Here is a 15,920-nt window from a genome sequence, read left to right as displayed (position 1 = left end):
TATATTACTTAATAACTCTTTATTATCGATCTCTTAATTCTTTATAAAAGCTATTTCTTATACTTAGTAATAGCGAAGCGATAACTTTATATTATTAAGTTTTTAGCTATTTACGCTATCTATCTTATAAGCTTCTTTAATATTTCTATTAAGAGTTATAGTCGATTTTAAGATATAATTCTTTTTAATTATAGTATCTTTTTTATGCGGTAAGTACTTTCTACTTATAGATATATCTAGAAATAGATAATACTTCTCGATTAAGATTTATATCTTAGATATCTATATTTATTAGATATACATTTTTCTTTAAATCTTTCTTCTTATTAGCTTTAATATTTCTATTAAATTTACTCTTATCTTTCTTTCTTAACTTTTTAACTTTTTCTTCTTTAATCTTATAAATAATATTTTAAATTTCTATTATTATATTAAATTTTTACTTCTAATTTAGTTTATATTAAATTCGTTTATAATTATTATTTAACTTACGATACTATAGAGTTCGAGAATCTAAGATCTTATTTTATACTCTTAATATATATATATAATTAATATCGTTATTTAAGATCCTTCGTTAAAGTAATTATTATTACGCCTTAAGCGTTTCTTTACTTACTTATATTCGATATTTTTCTTCTCTTTTATACGCGTAATAAACGTAGTTAATTTTACGATCTAGATCTCGAATCTTAGACTTTATATAGAGCTAAAATAATACTTTATAATAATTAAGTACAAATTTCTAATTCCCGATATTTAATTAGATTTTAAGCGTATTTTTATAAATTAGAAAAAAATATTTATCGATTAATCTTTACTCTCGATATCTTTATCTTATTAAATATCTTTATAAATAAAGCTATTGACGATATAAGAATATAAAGATAATAGAGATTTTATACTCTCATAGATTATCTTAATAAGCTTTTATAAAAAAATCTATATTTATAAGTTATTCAAATTCTTATTCGATTTATAAGCGCGTTTTATAATTTAACTATATTTTATTTATATAGATTAACGCTAAGTATTACCTCTTTCTTAATAATCTTCTTATTAATAATATAGATTATATTTAAATTCTTACTTCTAAACTAATTTATATTAAGATTATTTATAACTATTATTTAACTTATAATACTTTAAGATTTAAAAATTCGAGATTTTATATTTTATATTGAAATTATTAGCTATATATCTATTCGAATAAAAAATTCTCGCTAATAAAGAGAATATAAAGAGATCGTTATTAGAAGAATAAATTTATATATTTTTCGATAATTAGAAAGATAACTAGAATTCTATTCTATATTAAGTATTTTAACTCTCTTCTATCTAAATAAAGCACTTTTAACTATCTTATTCTTATTATTTATATACTTTCTTCTATTATATATCGACGTATTATTTATATAAGCTTTATATTCTTAACTATTAATATAACTCTTTTATTATAAATAGCGTAGAGATTATTAACTATATAATTTATTAATAGAATAATAACTTAATAAAAAGCTAATATATAATGAAATTTCGATATTAGAGTCGCTTCGATAGCTTCTTATAACGTATTTAATATAGAAGTCTAAATTCGTATAGTACGATAAGGTAATAATATCGTATTAATAATCTCCCGTATTATACGGGCGAAAGATCTTTTTTAAAAAAAGTAAATTAGTTAATTTCTAATATTTTTTAATCTCCCGTAAAGTAATAGCTAAAATATTATTAATTATATATATATATTACTTATTAATATATTATATTACTATACTTACTTTCTTACTTTTAATATCGATTTTTAGTCTTTATAAGTAAAGATCTCGATATACTCTTTCTTGCGATCTTTATATCGAAAGCGCGAATAACTAAAAACTTATCTTATTCGATTTTTTTCATAATTATCTTTTTACGATTAAAAGACTTTAAAAAATTTTTTCGACTTAAAGCCTTAATATAAAGATTAAATAAATAATTATTCGACTAATTATTTATATTATTAAGAAAATTATTAAGATTTATATTATTTTTTAAATAGATCGACTTAGTATATAAATCGATATCGCTATCTCTATATAATAGTAATATAATAGAATCACTATTAAGATTAATAATTATCGATAATATATTATTATTAAATTAGATTAAGGCGGATAAGATAAAATAATTACGATATAAAATATTAATAAGAGAAAATATTTAAGATATTAAGAAAGAAAGAAAGAGAGAATTTCTACTTATAGCTTTAATATTTTAAAATCTATCTAGCGTTATATTAGCGAAGTCTATCGAATTTAATCTATTAAATTACGCTATATAATATAATAATTATACTTTTAATTATTATTATAATTATACTAGTTAACTCTAAAGAAACTAATCTTTTAATTAGAAGATTTATATCTAGATATTTAATAACTATATATTAAAATATACTTACTTTAAATTTTAGATATAAATATTTTTACTTTTAGATAAGATAAAGAAGCTATAGATTTAGAATCGAATATTACTAAGAGTCGTCTACTATTTTCTATCATATTTTAGCTATTTACGATTATTAACATACTCGTTAATAAGAAAGACGTATTATTACTATACGAATTTGATCGCGATATTAGTAATAACTATAGAAACTAAAGTTATTAGATATAGAGATATCTATTAATAAGAAAGGCGTGCTATTACTATACGAATTTAGTCGTAATACTAGTAATAACTATAGAAACTAAAGCTATCGAATATAGAGATACCCACTAATAAGAAAGACGTATTATTATTATATAAATTTAATCGCGATATTAATAATAATTATAGAAATTAAAGTTATTAAATATAGAGATATCTACTAATAAGAAAGGCGTGCTATTACTATACGAATTTAATCGCGATATTAATAATAATTATAAAAATTAAAGCTATCGGGCGTAGAGATACGATCTTTAATTTAATATAGATTTTAAAATAAGAAGCCTCTTTTACTAAAGCAGTGATATTTTTATAGATATATATCTATATTTAAATCGATTTAAGAAGTTTTATTTTATAAATATAAAATATATAAAGTTATTAGATTAAATATAATAGCTAAATATTATTAATTAAACGTAATAAATAGAATAATAATTAGAATATCTTATTCTTAACTTAGAATAATTTTCCTTTTATTTATTATATATTTTCTTTTTATAAAAACTACGTCTAGACTTTAATAATACTATATTATTATTTATAAACTTATATCTTATTATAATTATCTAAGAAGTTATATATCTTTTAATTATAAAGTAATTCTTTTTATATAAAATATATATAATTAAGCCGCTAGATATTAATTAGTAATTTTCTTTATTTATAATTATTAAAGAGTAAATTATATTATTAAAATCGCTCGCTAATTTTATCTTTATAGCTTCTTAAAGTATTTATAATATAGAGATTTAAATTCGAAGCGAATTAATTAATTTTGAAGTTATATAAGTTAAGATCTTCTTTATTATTTAAATAAATACAATTTAAGAAATAATTAAATTCGTTAATTTTTACTATTCGCGAATTTTCTTTAATATATAGGTTTTTAAATCTAATTAGTAATAATATAATTAACGTATATAATTAATTTATTATCTAATTTAGATATATATAATTAATATAATTACGCACTTTTTTTATTTATAGCTATATTTTTTAAACTTTATATATAATCTTCTAATCTTCGTCTTCGCGAAGTTTTATTTTTACTTCGCTTTAATAATTTAAATAAATCTAAATTAGTAATTAATAAATTATTAGTAATTTTCTAAATTTTTATAATTATTAAGTTAATAGCTTTAATAAATAATAATATTATATATTAATAAATTATAATTAGTATTATAATTAATTATTATATTAAGAGATATAACGCTATTAGATATATACTTACTTTATAAAAATAATATCGTTAATTTAATTTAACTATAAAGTATAAAGAAAATAATTTTATTTTCTCTAGATATAAATAGTATTATAATAAATAAGTATATTATAATATAAATATTATAATAATAAAAAGTATTTTTAAGAAAGAAGAGGATGAATTAGAAAAGAATAATATTAAGTATTTATTATCGAGCTAATTAATATTATATAACTAAAATCTTATTAGAATAAAATATTATTTAAAAATAAATTAAGTTTAAATATTAATTAGAAAGCTAATTAGAAAAAGAGATTAATTTTTTTTTATTAATATATATCGTAGAGCTATATATAAGCGCTTCTTTTTATATTTTAAATATACTTTAAATATCTATAGCTATATATATACGCCCTCTCTTATATTTCGTATATTTCGATATTCTTTATATACGCGATATATTTATTAAAGATAATCTTATTAATTTAATTAATTTTTATTTAATCTTATATTTATTAGTTATAAGAAGAGCTCTTTATTTTAATATTATAACTTTACTAATTCGTTATTCTTAGATATCGAGTTATATATAGCTTATAATTAATTTATTTACTTTCTTCTCTTCTTCTACTATAAAAATAGAAGAAGATATTATTTCTTTTTCGTCTTCGTCTATAATAAACTAATTACTATTTTTATAAAATTAAAAATATCGATTTAAAGATAATATTACTTAATTAAAAGCGGAGAACGCGATATTTTAATATTTTAACGTTTAAGTAAAAGATATTATAATATTACTTAAATAAAAGAGAGTTATATTAATAAGAAAGATATTAATATTTAAGAATAATCTTAACGCAATAAAAGATTTAATTTTTATATATAAAAGATTTAGATAGTAACTAATCTAGTTAATTAAATTATTAAAGCGCTTAAATTAAATTTTAATTCTATATTAATATCTAATAAAATAAATTTAATAATTTTAAAATATTAATATACACTTTTATTAATATAATTAGCGATTAAAATATTAATTAAATAGATATAATCTTTAATTCTAATAGTTAAAATAATATAGTAATAAATAAATACTAATATTAAAGTAAATAGAGTATATATTATATTAAGTAGAGAAGCGTTAATAGCTAGACTATTTAGAGTTTTAAATTAATAAAATTAAATATTAATTTTATATTAGCGTTATTATATATTTTTAAATATATAATTACTAATTATAACGCTAATTAGAAAGAGTTAGTTTTTAATTTAAAATATCGAGAATAATATAGCGATATATTATTAAAGCGATATAAGTTATTAAAGCGATATAAGTTTCTATTATAGCGAGAAGATAGAATTTATATATTAAATATTAATTTTATTTTATTTCTAATATTTTATTCGTTTACGTATCTTTTTAATTTCTCTTTAAATATCTTAATCTTAAGATATTAACTAGACCTTTATTTAGCGTAAATTTAACTTTCTTAATTAACGATACTTAATATAAGATATTAATAAATATATTTCGATATAAAAATAATAATAAATCTTACTTTCTTTTTAATATTAATAATAAGAAATAATAAATATAGTAGTAGATAAAGATAGTATAGATTATATAGAATTAGTTTAAATCTAATAGCGATTATTAACTTATTTATTAAGGCTTAGAAATTAAGAAATTCTAGAAATAAATATAATTTAATAAATATACGCTCGTCGATTCTAGAGAGCTATATATTATTTATTATTACTATAATAAGATTTTAATTCACTTATCTATAGATTACGAAATAAGCGATATAATAATATATATTAAGTTTAAGAAATATATTAAGAAATCTAATTTAAGTAGTTTATAATAAACGAATTTAATCGATAATTATAAAAATTAGATATATTTCTAAATTAGACGATATAGATTATTAATAAATAGAATAATAAATAAAATATCTAGTTTACTATTTACTCTAGAAAAGATAATATTAAAATTTTCTTATAATATTAGAAGATCGAAAGCTTATACGCGAAGATTTTCTAAAATAATTTTATTACTAAATCGTAAATATTAGTATTTTATTTGCGATTACTAATAATTCTAAAATATTATAACTCTTACGCTATTTTAATTCTAATATATAATTAAAGTTAATATTTATTATAAAGAATCGATTAATAAGAAAAGCTATAGAGCTAAAGATGAGATTATTAAAGAATTTATTAGTTAATAATATTAAAGTCTCTTTAATTTTAAATTATTAATTATTTTATAATTGCTAATTATTTATAATAATCTTAATTTTTTTATTAATATTAATTAATAATAGTATAAGATTCTTATAGACTTCGAGTATATCGAAGATAAATATATTAATTAAAAACTTATAAATATTATTAATTTAATTCTTATAGAATATAAGATTGTATTTTATATATTTAAATTTATAACTAATAACGCTAGTAATAATAATATACTCTTCGACGATTTAATTATTTATCTTTCTATTTTTATAATAGATAATCCGCTTAATATTAGAGAATTTAAGTTCTTAAATTATTTATAATATATTCTCTATATAATATATATTATTTAATTAATTTTAAAAGAACTTCTAGATAATATTAGAATTATTTTAATAAATAAGAAATTTTAGAGAAGCTAAAATAATAAAGAAGATAAGAATTAAGTTTAAGTAAGTATAATTAATCTATCGATAATCTTAATAAAAATATAATATTTCTTATTATTATTCTAATTATTATATTATTAATTATATTAAGATTTAAAAAATTATTATATATATTAATATTAACGACTAGCGTAAAAAAATCTTTTTTATATTATAAGCTAAATAACTTTAAGATAAAAATATTTTAATATTAGATAAATATTAATCTTCTAAAAAAAAGTAATATTATTAGAGATATCTTTTTAAACTCTTTTAAAATATTAAAACTCGTTAAAATTTAATTTATTAGATATTAATCCGCGCTCTACTTCTTTATATTAATATTATATACTTCTTAAAAAATAGATTAACTATCTATTTAAGATTAAGTAATAAAAAATAATTATAAATAAAAATTATAATTTAGATATCTAAATAATTTTCGATTAATTTCTAATAGATTTAATATTTAATTTAGCTTATTAGATCTTTTTATAAATTTATAAAATTAATAAATAGAGAAAAAAAGGTTATAATTTATTACGTCTTTAATATTTATAATTATCTATTTAACTATATAGATAAAAAACTCGGAAAATTAAGAAGAAAGAGAGTTTCTTAAAAAAAGAATTTTTTAAAACTCTTAAGACGGTTTATAAGAAATTAACTATTTATTATAGTTAAATTTAATTAGATTTAAACTATCTATATAAATAAGCTACGCTTTTATATTTAAGTTATAATAATATAAAGTTAAAAAAATTAAATTAAAAGATTAATATTAAAAAGAAGCTATAAATAAAGATCTACTAAAAAGCGTTTAAAAAGATATTTTAAAATTATTAAAATATTAATATAAGTAATTAATTATAAAGAGTTAAGCGAATAAGTTAATTAAATAAAAATATACTTAATTAAGCGATAAAATTTGAGATTAAGAATTTAGATAATAAGAATAGATATAATTAATTTTAGTAATATAAAAGAAATAATAAGTCTTCTAATTATTATTCTAGTTATAATCTTACTTCTAATCTTTATAAAGCTTCTTTTAATAATCTAGCGAATCTTCTAATTTTAAAGTAATAAAAGAAATTAGAGCTTAAATACGCTATAGTCGCTTAAATAGCTTATAATATTCTTTATTCTCTCGCGAAGACTATTATATATAAGCGATATTTTTTAATAATTAAAAGATATTATAATATTTAAAAGTATTATTTACTAATAATATTTCGTACTTTAATAATAATTCTTTATATAAAATATTAAGAAAATAAGCTTAAATAAATTAGACTTAATTTTAAAGAAAATCTTAATATATCGAATTAAATTAAAAGAGCTAATAGTACTTTATATAAAAACTTAGTTAATATTTATAATAATTATATTAGCGAAGATAATAAGCTTATAAAAAATATTTCGATAAGTCTAATATTTATAAATTTATTAAAATATATTATTAATACTCTATAATATATAGAGAAATAATTAATAAACTTATAATTAGAGAGAATTAGTAATAATAGATCTAATTTTAAAAAAGAAATCTAAGATAATTTAAGAAGCGAATTTATCTATAAATAGTTAATAAATTTAATTAGATAAAGATAGATTTAAGATATTTAGAAGAATTAAAATAAAGTAAAATAAAAGAGTAAATTAAAGTTTGAGAGAAGAATAAATATAAAGTTTATTAAGCTTATTTAACGCGTTAAGATAAATATATAAATAGAGATAATTATAGAATTTTATTCTTATAATATTTAAAGATTTAAAATTTAGTTTTTTTTTTTTTTTTTTTTATTTTAAAAAAAAAAAAAAAAATTTTTTTTTATTTTTTTTTTTTATTATTTTTATTATAAAAAAAAAAAAAAAAATATTAAATAAATTTTTTTTTTTTTCCCCCCCCTTTAAAAAAAAAAAAAAAAATTTTTTTTATTTTTTTGTTGGTTTATTTTAAAAAAAAAAAAATCTCAGTGGGGATATCTTATATATATATTATTCCATGGTATGATCCCAGAAATATCTCACATACTTATTTTCTAGATCGGCTCATTAAGGCAAACTTTCGTATAACTGGAGCCAAAGAGACAAAGATGCAGTTTGACCCGAAGCATAAAAAGCAGGGGATACGCCTTCCAAGGCACACTCACTCCGGGAACATCCCCACTTGAACCCCATTCTTGCTGACGAGCGTCATCTTCAGCAGCTCCTCCCACGGTTTGGGATCCCTGTTCTCCAGAGTCTTAAACGTTTGCACAAGCCGGACGACGACGTAACCGATCTCTGTCAAGGCGAGCTGTTGAGCGGGACAGATTCTCGTTCCGCCACCGAACGGTATGTACTCCCACCTCGGACGGACATCTTCCCATCTCTCCGGCCGGAATGATTCGACATCAGCGCCCCAGAATGATGAGTCGCGGTGCAAAGCGTACGTACTCCAAGCGATGGTCTGACCTCTGGTGACAAGGAGTGGGTCACCACCATCTGGGCCACCGCCGGCGGGAAGGACCGTGTCGCGCAAGCACATGCGGCTCATCAACGGTGCGACCGGGTTTAGACGGAGATCTGGGCGCGGTCAGCTGGTTGGCTTTCCGGCTATTGAGAAGGCTGTCTGTTTACTCTCCGATATCACGTAGCGTAGGTACTGCATACTCTTTAAGAGCTCGAATGTCAATGGTGCATTACCAACAGCCTTTACTTCAGATCGCAGCCTATCCCAGATCGCACGGTTGCGAGCTAAATGGAAAAAGATACTACCAAGAGCGACCGCAGTTGCTTCGTGGCCTGCGAGAAAGACGCTCAAGATTTGGTACCGCAGATCCGTTGTGTCCTTCGTGACCTTGGCCATCTCGTCTAGCAGGATATAACGCTTCCTTTGGGGGTTTGTGGGCTCCGATTTGTTTCCTTCCTCTTCAGGTTTATTGTTCACAGCCTTCACAACATAGTTGTCGATGAAACTGTGCACAGACTTGCAAGCTTCTGTGTACCTTTTGTCTCGGTACAGGAAACGTAGTTTGCCTAAACGGACCCTTTCGCCTACGCCGTATTGAGCAGTATTGAAAGAACTGAGGAACTTTTCTGTTTCGATCGAATTCGTCTCGAGCAGCGAGTCTAGTGACTCGCCGAATAGGAATCCCGTGGAACTGTCGAGAGACTACCGTAGATTAGGCCATCCGCCTTTAACCGTCCCGTTTGAAAGAGGAATTCAAAAACTCACAAGGCGGGAGAACAATGTCTGCAAGTCAAACGTTGATCCATCTTTGGGAATCAACTCGACCAGCCGGTCGACATGCACCTTCAACGAAACCAGATCAGCGACTTGAGCTCTAGCAAAGCAAGGCTTTATCAGTCCCCGTGAATGGGCCCAGTCAGCACCATCAGTCGTGAAGACGCCTCCAGCAACTAAAGGAGTCGCCGGAGGGGCTCTGATAGACCAAACGCCAAAATTCTCGCTCTTCGTTGCCAGCACCGTTGTCAAGATCTTGGGCTCGGTGGTGTTGATGATAGTCTCTCCAAAAGAGGTAGCTTGAAAAGTTCGTCCATATGTTTCGTGGAGCTGTACGAGAGATTTCAGAGAGTGCCCCTTCTTCGCAGATTGGACCATGGAGTAGAAGAGATCCAGGCCTAGTATGGGTTCCTTGTGTGGATACTTCTTGGGAGGCTTGCAGTTATTCTTTTGAGCTAGTGATGAGCGGGCTGTGTAAGCACGCAACGTTTCATAGATACGTACGGTGGCGAAGATGAGTAAAGGTACAAGGATGATCACATGGAATTGTGCCATGGTTACGGCTTGAGAATGGCGTTTGGTCAACTTTGCTTGGTCGATTACCGTTTGGATTCTCTGATTGTTGCATCAGCATATAAGTAATGGAAAGCAACAGTAGTGGATCAGAAGGGGCCCATGAATGGAGAAAATGGGCTGCGGCTGATGGGGAGGCTAGCAGGGTCTAACGGGGACTCTCACCCGAGGATTGCCTGCACGAACTCGCCTTATTGGTGGTGCATAATCAATCCAACAATGATCATCTGCTTCCCTTTGGAGTATAAATACTACGCTTCCCCAGCTATCCTGCCTTCGACTAGCGTGAGATCTGCTAGCGCTTGAACGGTCGTGTCGGCAGGAATCGGGCAATTCGCCTTGCCTTGACTTTCCAAAACGTTCTGCAACTCTCAAGATCTTGCATGGCAAATTTATGCATGGCGTATATAACCAAATATGTTCCACCAAACCAGATATGGACTTGCATCAGCACAATACATGACAAAGCCGTCAATGAGACCCCCATCGGCGTCGACATCCTGGTACCAAAGACCTGAAGGCAGGAACTAAGAACCATTCCTTGGTAGTCCGCTTCCATGGCGGTTTTTGGTCAGCAATTTCTAAATCAAACTAACCACCTCATCATTCTCATTTCAAGTACAAAACTCCTAGTCACTTCACCTACATATACAAAACAGGTAACCGGCGCCTCACTCATCCCCCTTTTCTTCGCAAACTGGATCCTCGACCTCGCACTCCTCAACGGCGGTATCATCGTCTCCGCAGATTACCGTTTCATCCCCGAAGCTACTGGCACTGACATCCTAATCGACACATTTGATTTGTGAAGATGGTTGCACAGCGATTTACAATCCGTCCTCTCCCATAAGGCACCGGTGGCACCGTGAATTGACCTCGCCCACATTCTCGTCGTGGACGATAGCTCGGGCGACTGGCTAGCCATGCAATCCGCCCTCACGCAGCCCCCGGCAGCATCACAGCTGTCATAGACCTCTACCCGCAACTGGACATACGCGATCGTTACTTCAACACCAGATTTGAGAAACTATCGCTCGGGATGCCAATGCTGCCGACTGTAATTGTGGATGCGCACGTTGCGGCTGTTGCTCCCGGGGCGGTACTGACGAGTGCATATCTACCTTCAAGACTGGACATTGCGTATTCCATGGTGCAGAACGGGCGGATGGTAGAGTTCCCCGGGGAGAGCAAGGAACTGTTTCCTGTAGAGATGGTGGCGCTGATGGAGACATTTCCGCCGGTAATAATAGTGCATGAGAGCGAGGATTCAGTGACGCCGGTTGCCGGGAGTGTGCGATTTGTGGAAGCGCTGAAGAAGAAGTTTCCAGGGAGTGGAATTAGGTTGGATGTGAGACCTGAGGATCATGGGTTCGATGGAGATGCAACGATGGTGGAGAAGTGGTTGAAGGAGGATGTGGATTTTATCACTGGGTATTGGCTGAATTGATGAAGCTGTTTTTCCTATGCGCCAAAAATTGTTCGCAGTCAGACCAATTCTTGTGGCGCATGCTGATTAACCGAATTTCAGGGTAGACCGTAGGTGGGGTTTAGGGCACAAGTCCCCAAAGATTTGGCAAGTTTGAGTGGAAGTGTACCCAATAGACGGCAGCCTTGGGCAGCCCCAGTCCCGACCGAAGGACGGAACCAGGGGCTTCGCGCCAAGACTAAATAAAAGCTTGTTCAATCTCTCTGACCCACAGAATATTGCAATAGTTCCCTTCAAAACATTGCCTGAACCCAGGCATCACCAAGGCATAACCAAGGCATTAAATCCTTACTCGTTCCTCCCTTCATTCCCCCTTCACCTTCCACCTATAATGTCCTCAGGCTTCGTTTCCTGCGGAACCACCGACGCCCCCATAGAGCGTGACGATGAATGGCTAAAAGCTCAACAAGAGATCGAAGCCAACCGTCGTCGCAAAGAAGCAGAGAGCAGGCACGAGGGTGGGAAGACGCTGTACGAGGTGTTGCAGGGGAATAAGGGTGACTATCACTGATCCTAGGTCAAACCATACACATCCTTGGGGAACGATTAGGCTGACATGTCAGGTGTTGTTTGTCCATTCTAGCCGCCAAAGAAGAAGCCTTCCAAGAGTCCATCAAGCTCAGAAACCAATTCCGTAACTTGGATGAAGACGAAGTCGAGTTTCTGGATTCAGTGCTCGAGTCTACAAGGAAGAAAGAGGAGGAGGTCAAGAAGGAGACCAGCGAGCAGCTAGACCTATTCAGGAGACAGCAGGAGGAAAAGGATAGAGAGCTACTAGAGGGTGGAGAGGAGGTTGATGGAAAGGCTGGCAGTCCTACGGCCCGGGAATCACAGTCAGCGTGGGCTGTGAATGCGAGGAAACGAAAAAGGACAAAAGGAGAACGATAGGGCAGGGTTGAAGGGCTTGAAGCTACGGAAGAGCTCATCTACCGGCGAGACACCTGTTGGGCTGAGGAAAGCCTCATCTACACGCGAAGCTCTGGCCGTTTCGAGGACGGAAGCGGGCTATAGAGAACCTGTAGAGCCTCAGGGTACTGCTCCTGAGACCGCGTCGACGGAGAAAGCCAGTTTTGGAGTCTCCGCATCACATCCACCTCCTCCTCCACCAGAAACCATCACTACAAAGGTTTCTCCTAAGCAAGAGAATAGCGTGAGTCCTAAGCCACCAGGTACTCTAGGTCTAGGTCTGGCAGGCTATAGCTCCGACGAAGACGATTGAGTATCGCGGCCTACACTCTCCAAGAATCCTGTCAAAACCTCCACTTGAGAGCTATCGAAGTGTTGAACCCTTCTGGCAGCTTCTGAGTTTTGAACAGCCGAGGCCGTGCTATTTGACATGTGTTGAAGGATCTCATGTGTAGAGGCTGGTCGTTCTTGGTGTAAAATTGCCGCTCCTTCAGGATCACAGCCTGTGGTGCCTTGCTACCTCAGTCACCATTGAGTGGTGAAGTGACGATTCTCGCCACCTGACACAATTACTTTCCTCATCTCAGCGGGATTGTACCTTTTCGGCTGTCGCATTATGTCCTGTGTTAAAGCGCGACAACACAAGAGCGACGACACAAAGGCTCTGACTCGAGCACAATACTTTGTTCCTTGGATAGAAGTCCTCAAAACATAAAGGATGGCGAGCCTTTGCATTTCTCGCAGTCCTGCGATCTCCACGCTTCACAACAACGCTCTATCCTTCCCTCGTATTACCATTTTCGACCGTCTACGACCACGTGACATTCGCCTCCCTCCAAATAGAGGAACAGGAACACGAATAGATATGAGCTTGAAGCTCCAGGTCGAAGCTGGCGCGTATCGATCTACAACATCGACAGCCTCCTCAGTGAGCGGGAAGTCGCAGACTTTGTTCTCCGAGTCTAGTGATTCTGAGGACGATATTCCCGCTACTAGAGGTTTTGCCCAAGAACACCGGAATCAGGCGTTGCACGAGACTGGCAATGGATTACCACAGTCTTCGTTCGTTACTCAACTTGATCCAGAGGTTGAAGCTTTGATGATGAGGATCAATGAAAGCGTCGTGATCAAAGATATGGCAACGAAAAGCCCACAATCAGTAATGGTGCCAAGAGGCTATCTTGTCGAGAATGAAATCAAGCCCTCGAGGTTCTATGAAACGCGAGGCGAAGTCAGGGACCATGTCAAGAAGCGGAAAAGAGAAGGTGTTTTGCCGAAACAATCCAGGAAGCAGTGGCGAAAAGAACGACACGGCTTCCGGGCTCAAGAAGTGAATCAGAACGGCGCTGTGCATCTTGAGGGATGCAGGCAGTCAACTCTCACCAATGACATTCATCCTATCTTTGACAGGTCAAACTTCGATGATACCCCAGACGCAATATATGACCAGCTCATACCTGGTTTACAGTTGGCAACCATGTTTCTGACGCAAAAGATCTGCATGCAGTTCTGGGTGACTCTAGCAATGGGCAATCGAAGAGACGATCCTGAAATGACGTCCAGAAATGGCAAGCTCTCCCAACGGATTGATAACCATGTCGAACTGACTGAAGAAAGAGCCAGAACCGTCATCGAACATATCAACGCTATTGGAAAGTCGAATCTGATTCATTTTACATTCAAACATAAGGTGGATGGATTCGCATACGAGGAGTTTGGTGCCTGGGGGACGTCAATTCCAATTTGCGACTATAAAGGGATTGAAAGAGACTATCACGGATTAAAAGGCGATCTCGTGCGCTCGGTCATCAGAATACACGCTGATTATTACATTATTGCGAAGAAGCTGAGCCAATTAAAGTATCAAGAGGTTTCGCAGAAGCTGCGGTTTAACTTCCTGTTCGCGGTCTTGATAATCCATGAATTGGTAAGTCTTCATCCTGTCTCATATCTTGAGACCTCTCTTCTGAGAACATGCTAACATTGTGCAGGCTCACTCCATCGAAGGTATGCACATGAAGAATCGCGCAGAACAGTGGTTGGACTGGCACACCTCGCGTTACTACAAAGAAGTCTATTGGCTCGACTGGCAAGAATCTGAATGCGGCAGAGCTTGGGAAGAGACCATGTTTGGTTGTCACATTGCCCCTATAAACAACAGAGTTGACGGTTCGCACGGCATCGGTGTCTCTGACTGGCCTCTTCGAGGGACAGAAAATGATCCGGAAAGGAGGATATGGAATACGATATCCATGCGCTACATCGAGAAGCTTTTCCAAATGAGTACGTGGCAACGTTCCTTCAACTTACAGGATTGGCGCATCTTTAAAGTCCCAAGAGACGGAGCTACCTCCATGTACATCAACTCGTTCACTACCATGTCGCAAAGCGAAGAGCAGAGGGTCGCCAGAGAAGAGCTGGCAGAGGCCGTTGCTCTAGCACACGCACAACCCGCAAAAAAGAAGCGGATAAAGGCGGCCGGTAGCATGGAAGAACAGCGGCCAAAGGACGAAAAAGTTATCGAGGAAGCTGTGATTGAACGGGAGCAGCTCCCCGAAAGCCCAAAGCGACAGGATCCCACATTCAATGGTAAACGCCGGGCCTCCTCGCCAGGCGCACTGCCTGCCCAACGATTGATCCTCGCTCCCCATACTCGCCGACCAACTCCAGGGCTTGCCATCGTCCCAGAACGTCCGCCGAAGGAGCCAAAGCTTCTTCAAAACACATCCCAGGCGCCGCTAACGTCAGACCAGCCAAAGACGGTCGACGAAAGCACGGAAATCTACCCTAAACACACAGAGTCTTTGACCGATAAGGTCCCGAAAGAACCGACGTCGGAAACAGTGAAGAGGCTCCGAAGCCAGCCGAGGGGTCTTATGGCGGCCTTCAGACAGAGGAGAAGAATCGGACTGGCCAAGAAAGAAGCGGAAGCGAAGAAGAAACGAGACTTGGCTGATAAGAAGACTTTGGAGTCACAACAGAGCCTGATGCGAGAAACGGAGCCGAGGAAACAGCTGGCTGCAGCGAAGAATGAATCGAAGACGGTAAAAGAAATCGCTGATGCGGAGAGGCAGCAGGCTTTGGCTAACAAAGTGGAGGTTGAGGCTAGGGAGAGGCAGAGGAGAAAGAATAGGCTCGTGTGAG

The 15,920-nt window shown here is 32.0% G+C and overlaps 4 protein-coding genes across 4 annotated transcripts; 3 read left to right on the top strand and 1 right to left on the bottom strand.

The window, feature by feature from the left end:
• Window positions 1-8,731: 8,731 nt before the first annotated feature.
• On the bottom strand, window positions 8,732-10,366 carry HO173_005135 (uncharacterized protein; the record flags this gene model as incomplete). The annotated part of the gene is made up of 3 exons (XM_037307053.1): window positions 8,732-9,150; window positions 9,205-9,739; window positions 9,803-10,366. 3 exons carry the CDS (start codon window positions 10,364-10,366, stop codon window positions 8,732-8,734), a joined length of 1,518 nt encoding a protein of 505 aa, XP_037166177.1.
• Window positions 10,367-11,423: 1,057 nt separating this feature from the next.
• HO173_005134 (uncharacterized protein) lies at window positions 11,424-11,831 on the top strand (the record flags this gene model as incomplete). Its single annotated transcript, XM_037307052.1, has 1 exon — window positions 11,424-11,831. One exon carries the CDS (start codon window positions 11,424-11,426, stop codon window positions 11,829-11,831), a length of 408 nt encoding a protein of 135 aa, XP_037166176.1.
• Window positions 11,832-12,201: 370 nt separating this feature from the next.
• On the top strand, window positions 12,202-12,758 carry HO173_005133 (uncharacterized protein; the record flags this gene model as incomplete). The annotated part of the gene is made up of 2 exons (XM_037307051.1): window positions 12,202-12,367; window positions 12,454-12,758. The coding sequence occupies 2 exons, from the start codon at window positions 12,202-12,204 to the stop codon at window positions 12,756-12,758; spliced, it is 471 nt and encodes a 156-aa protein (XP_037166175.1).
• A 736-nt stretch (window positions 12,759-13,494) lies between these two features.
• On the top strand, window positions 13,495-15,919 carry HO173_005132 (uncharacterized protein; the record flags this gene model as incomplete). Its single annotated transcript, XM_037307050.1, has 2 exons — window positions 13,495-14,703; window positions 14,768-15,919. The coding sequence occupies 2 exons, from the start codon at window positions 13,495-13,497 to the stop codon at window positions 15,917-15,919; spliced, it is 2,361 nt and encodes a 786-aa protein (XP_037166174.1).
• Window position 15,920: the final 1 nt, after the last annotated feature.

The sequence above is a fragment of the Letharia columbiana genome (assembly GCF_014066305.1).
Source record: "Letharia columbiana isolate WasteWater2 chromosome Unknown Sc0000013_s0, whole genome shotgun sequence".
Taxonomy (NCBI): domain Eukaryota; kingdom Fungi; phylum Ascomycota; class Lecanoromycetes; order Lecanorales; family Parmeliaceae; genus Letharia; species Letharia columbiana.
Note: the sequence above shows the minus strand (reverse complement) of the source record. Positions and strands in the feature narration are given on the sequence as shown.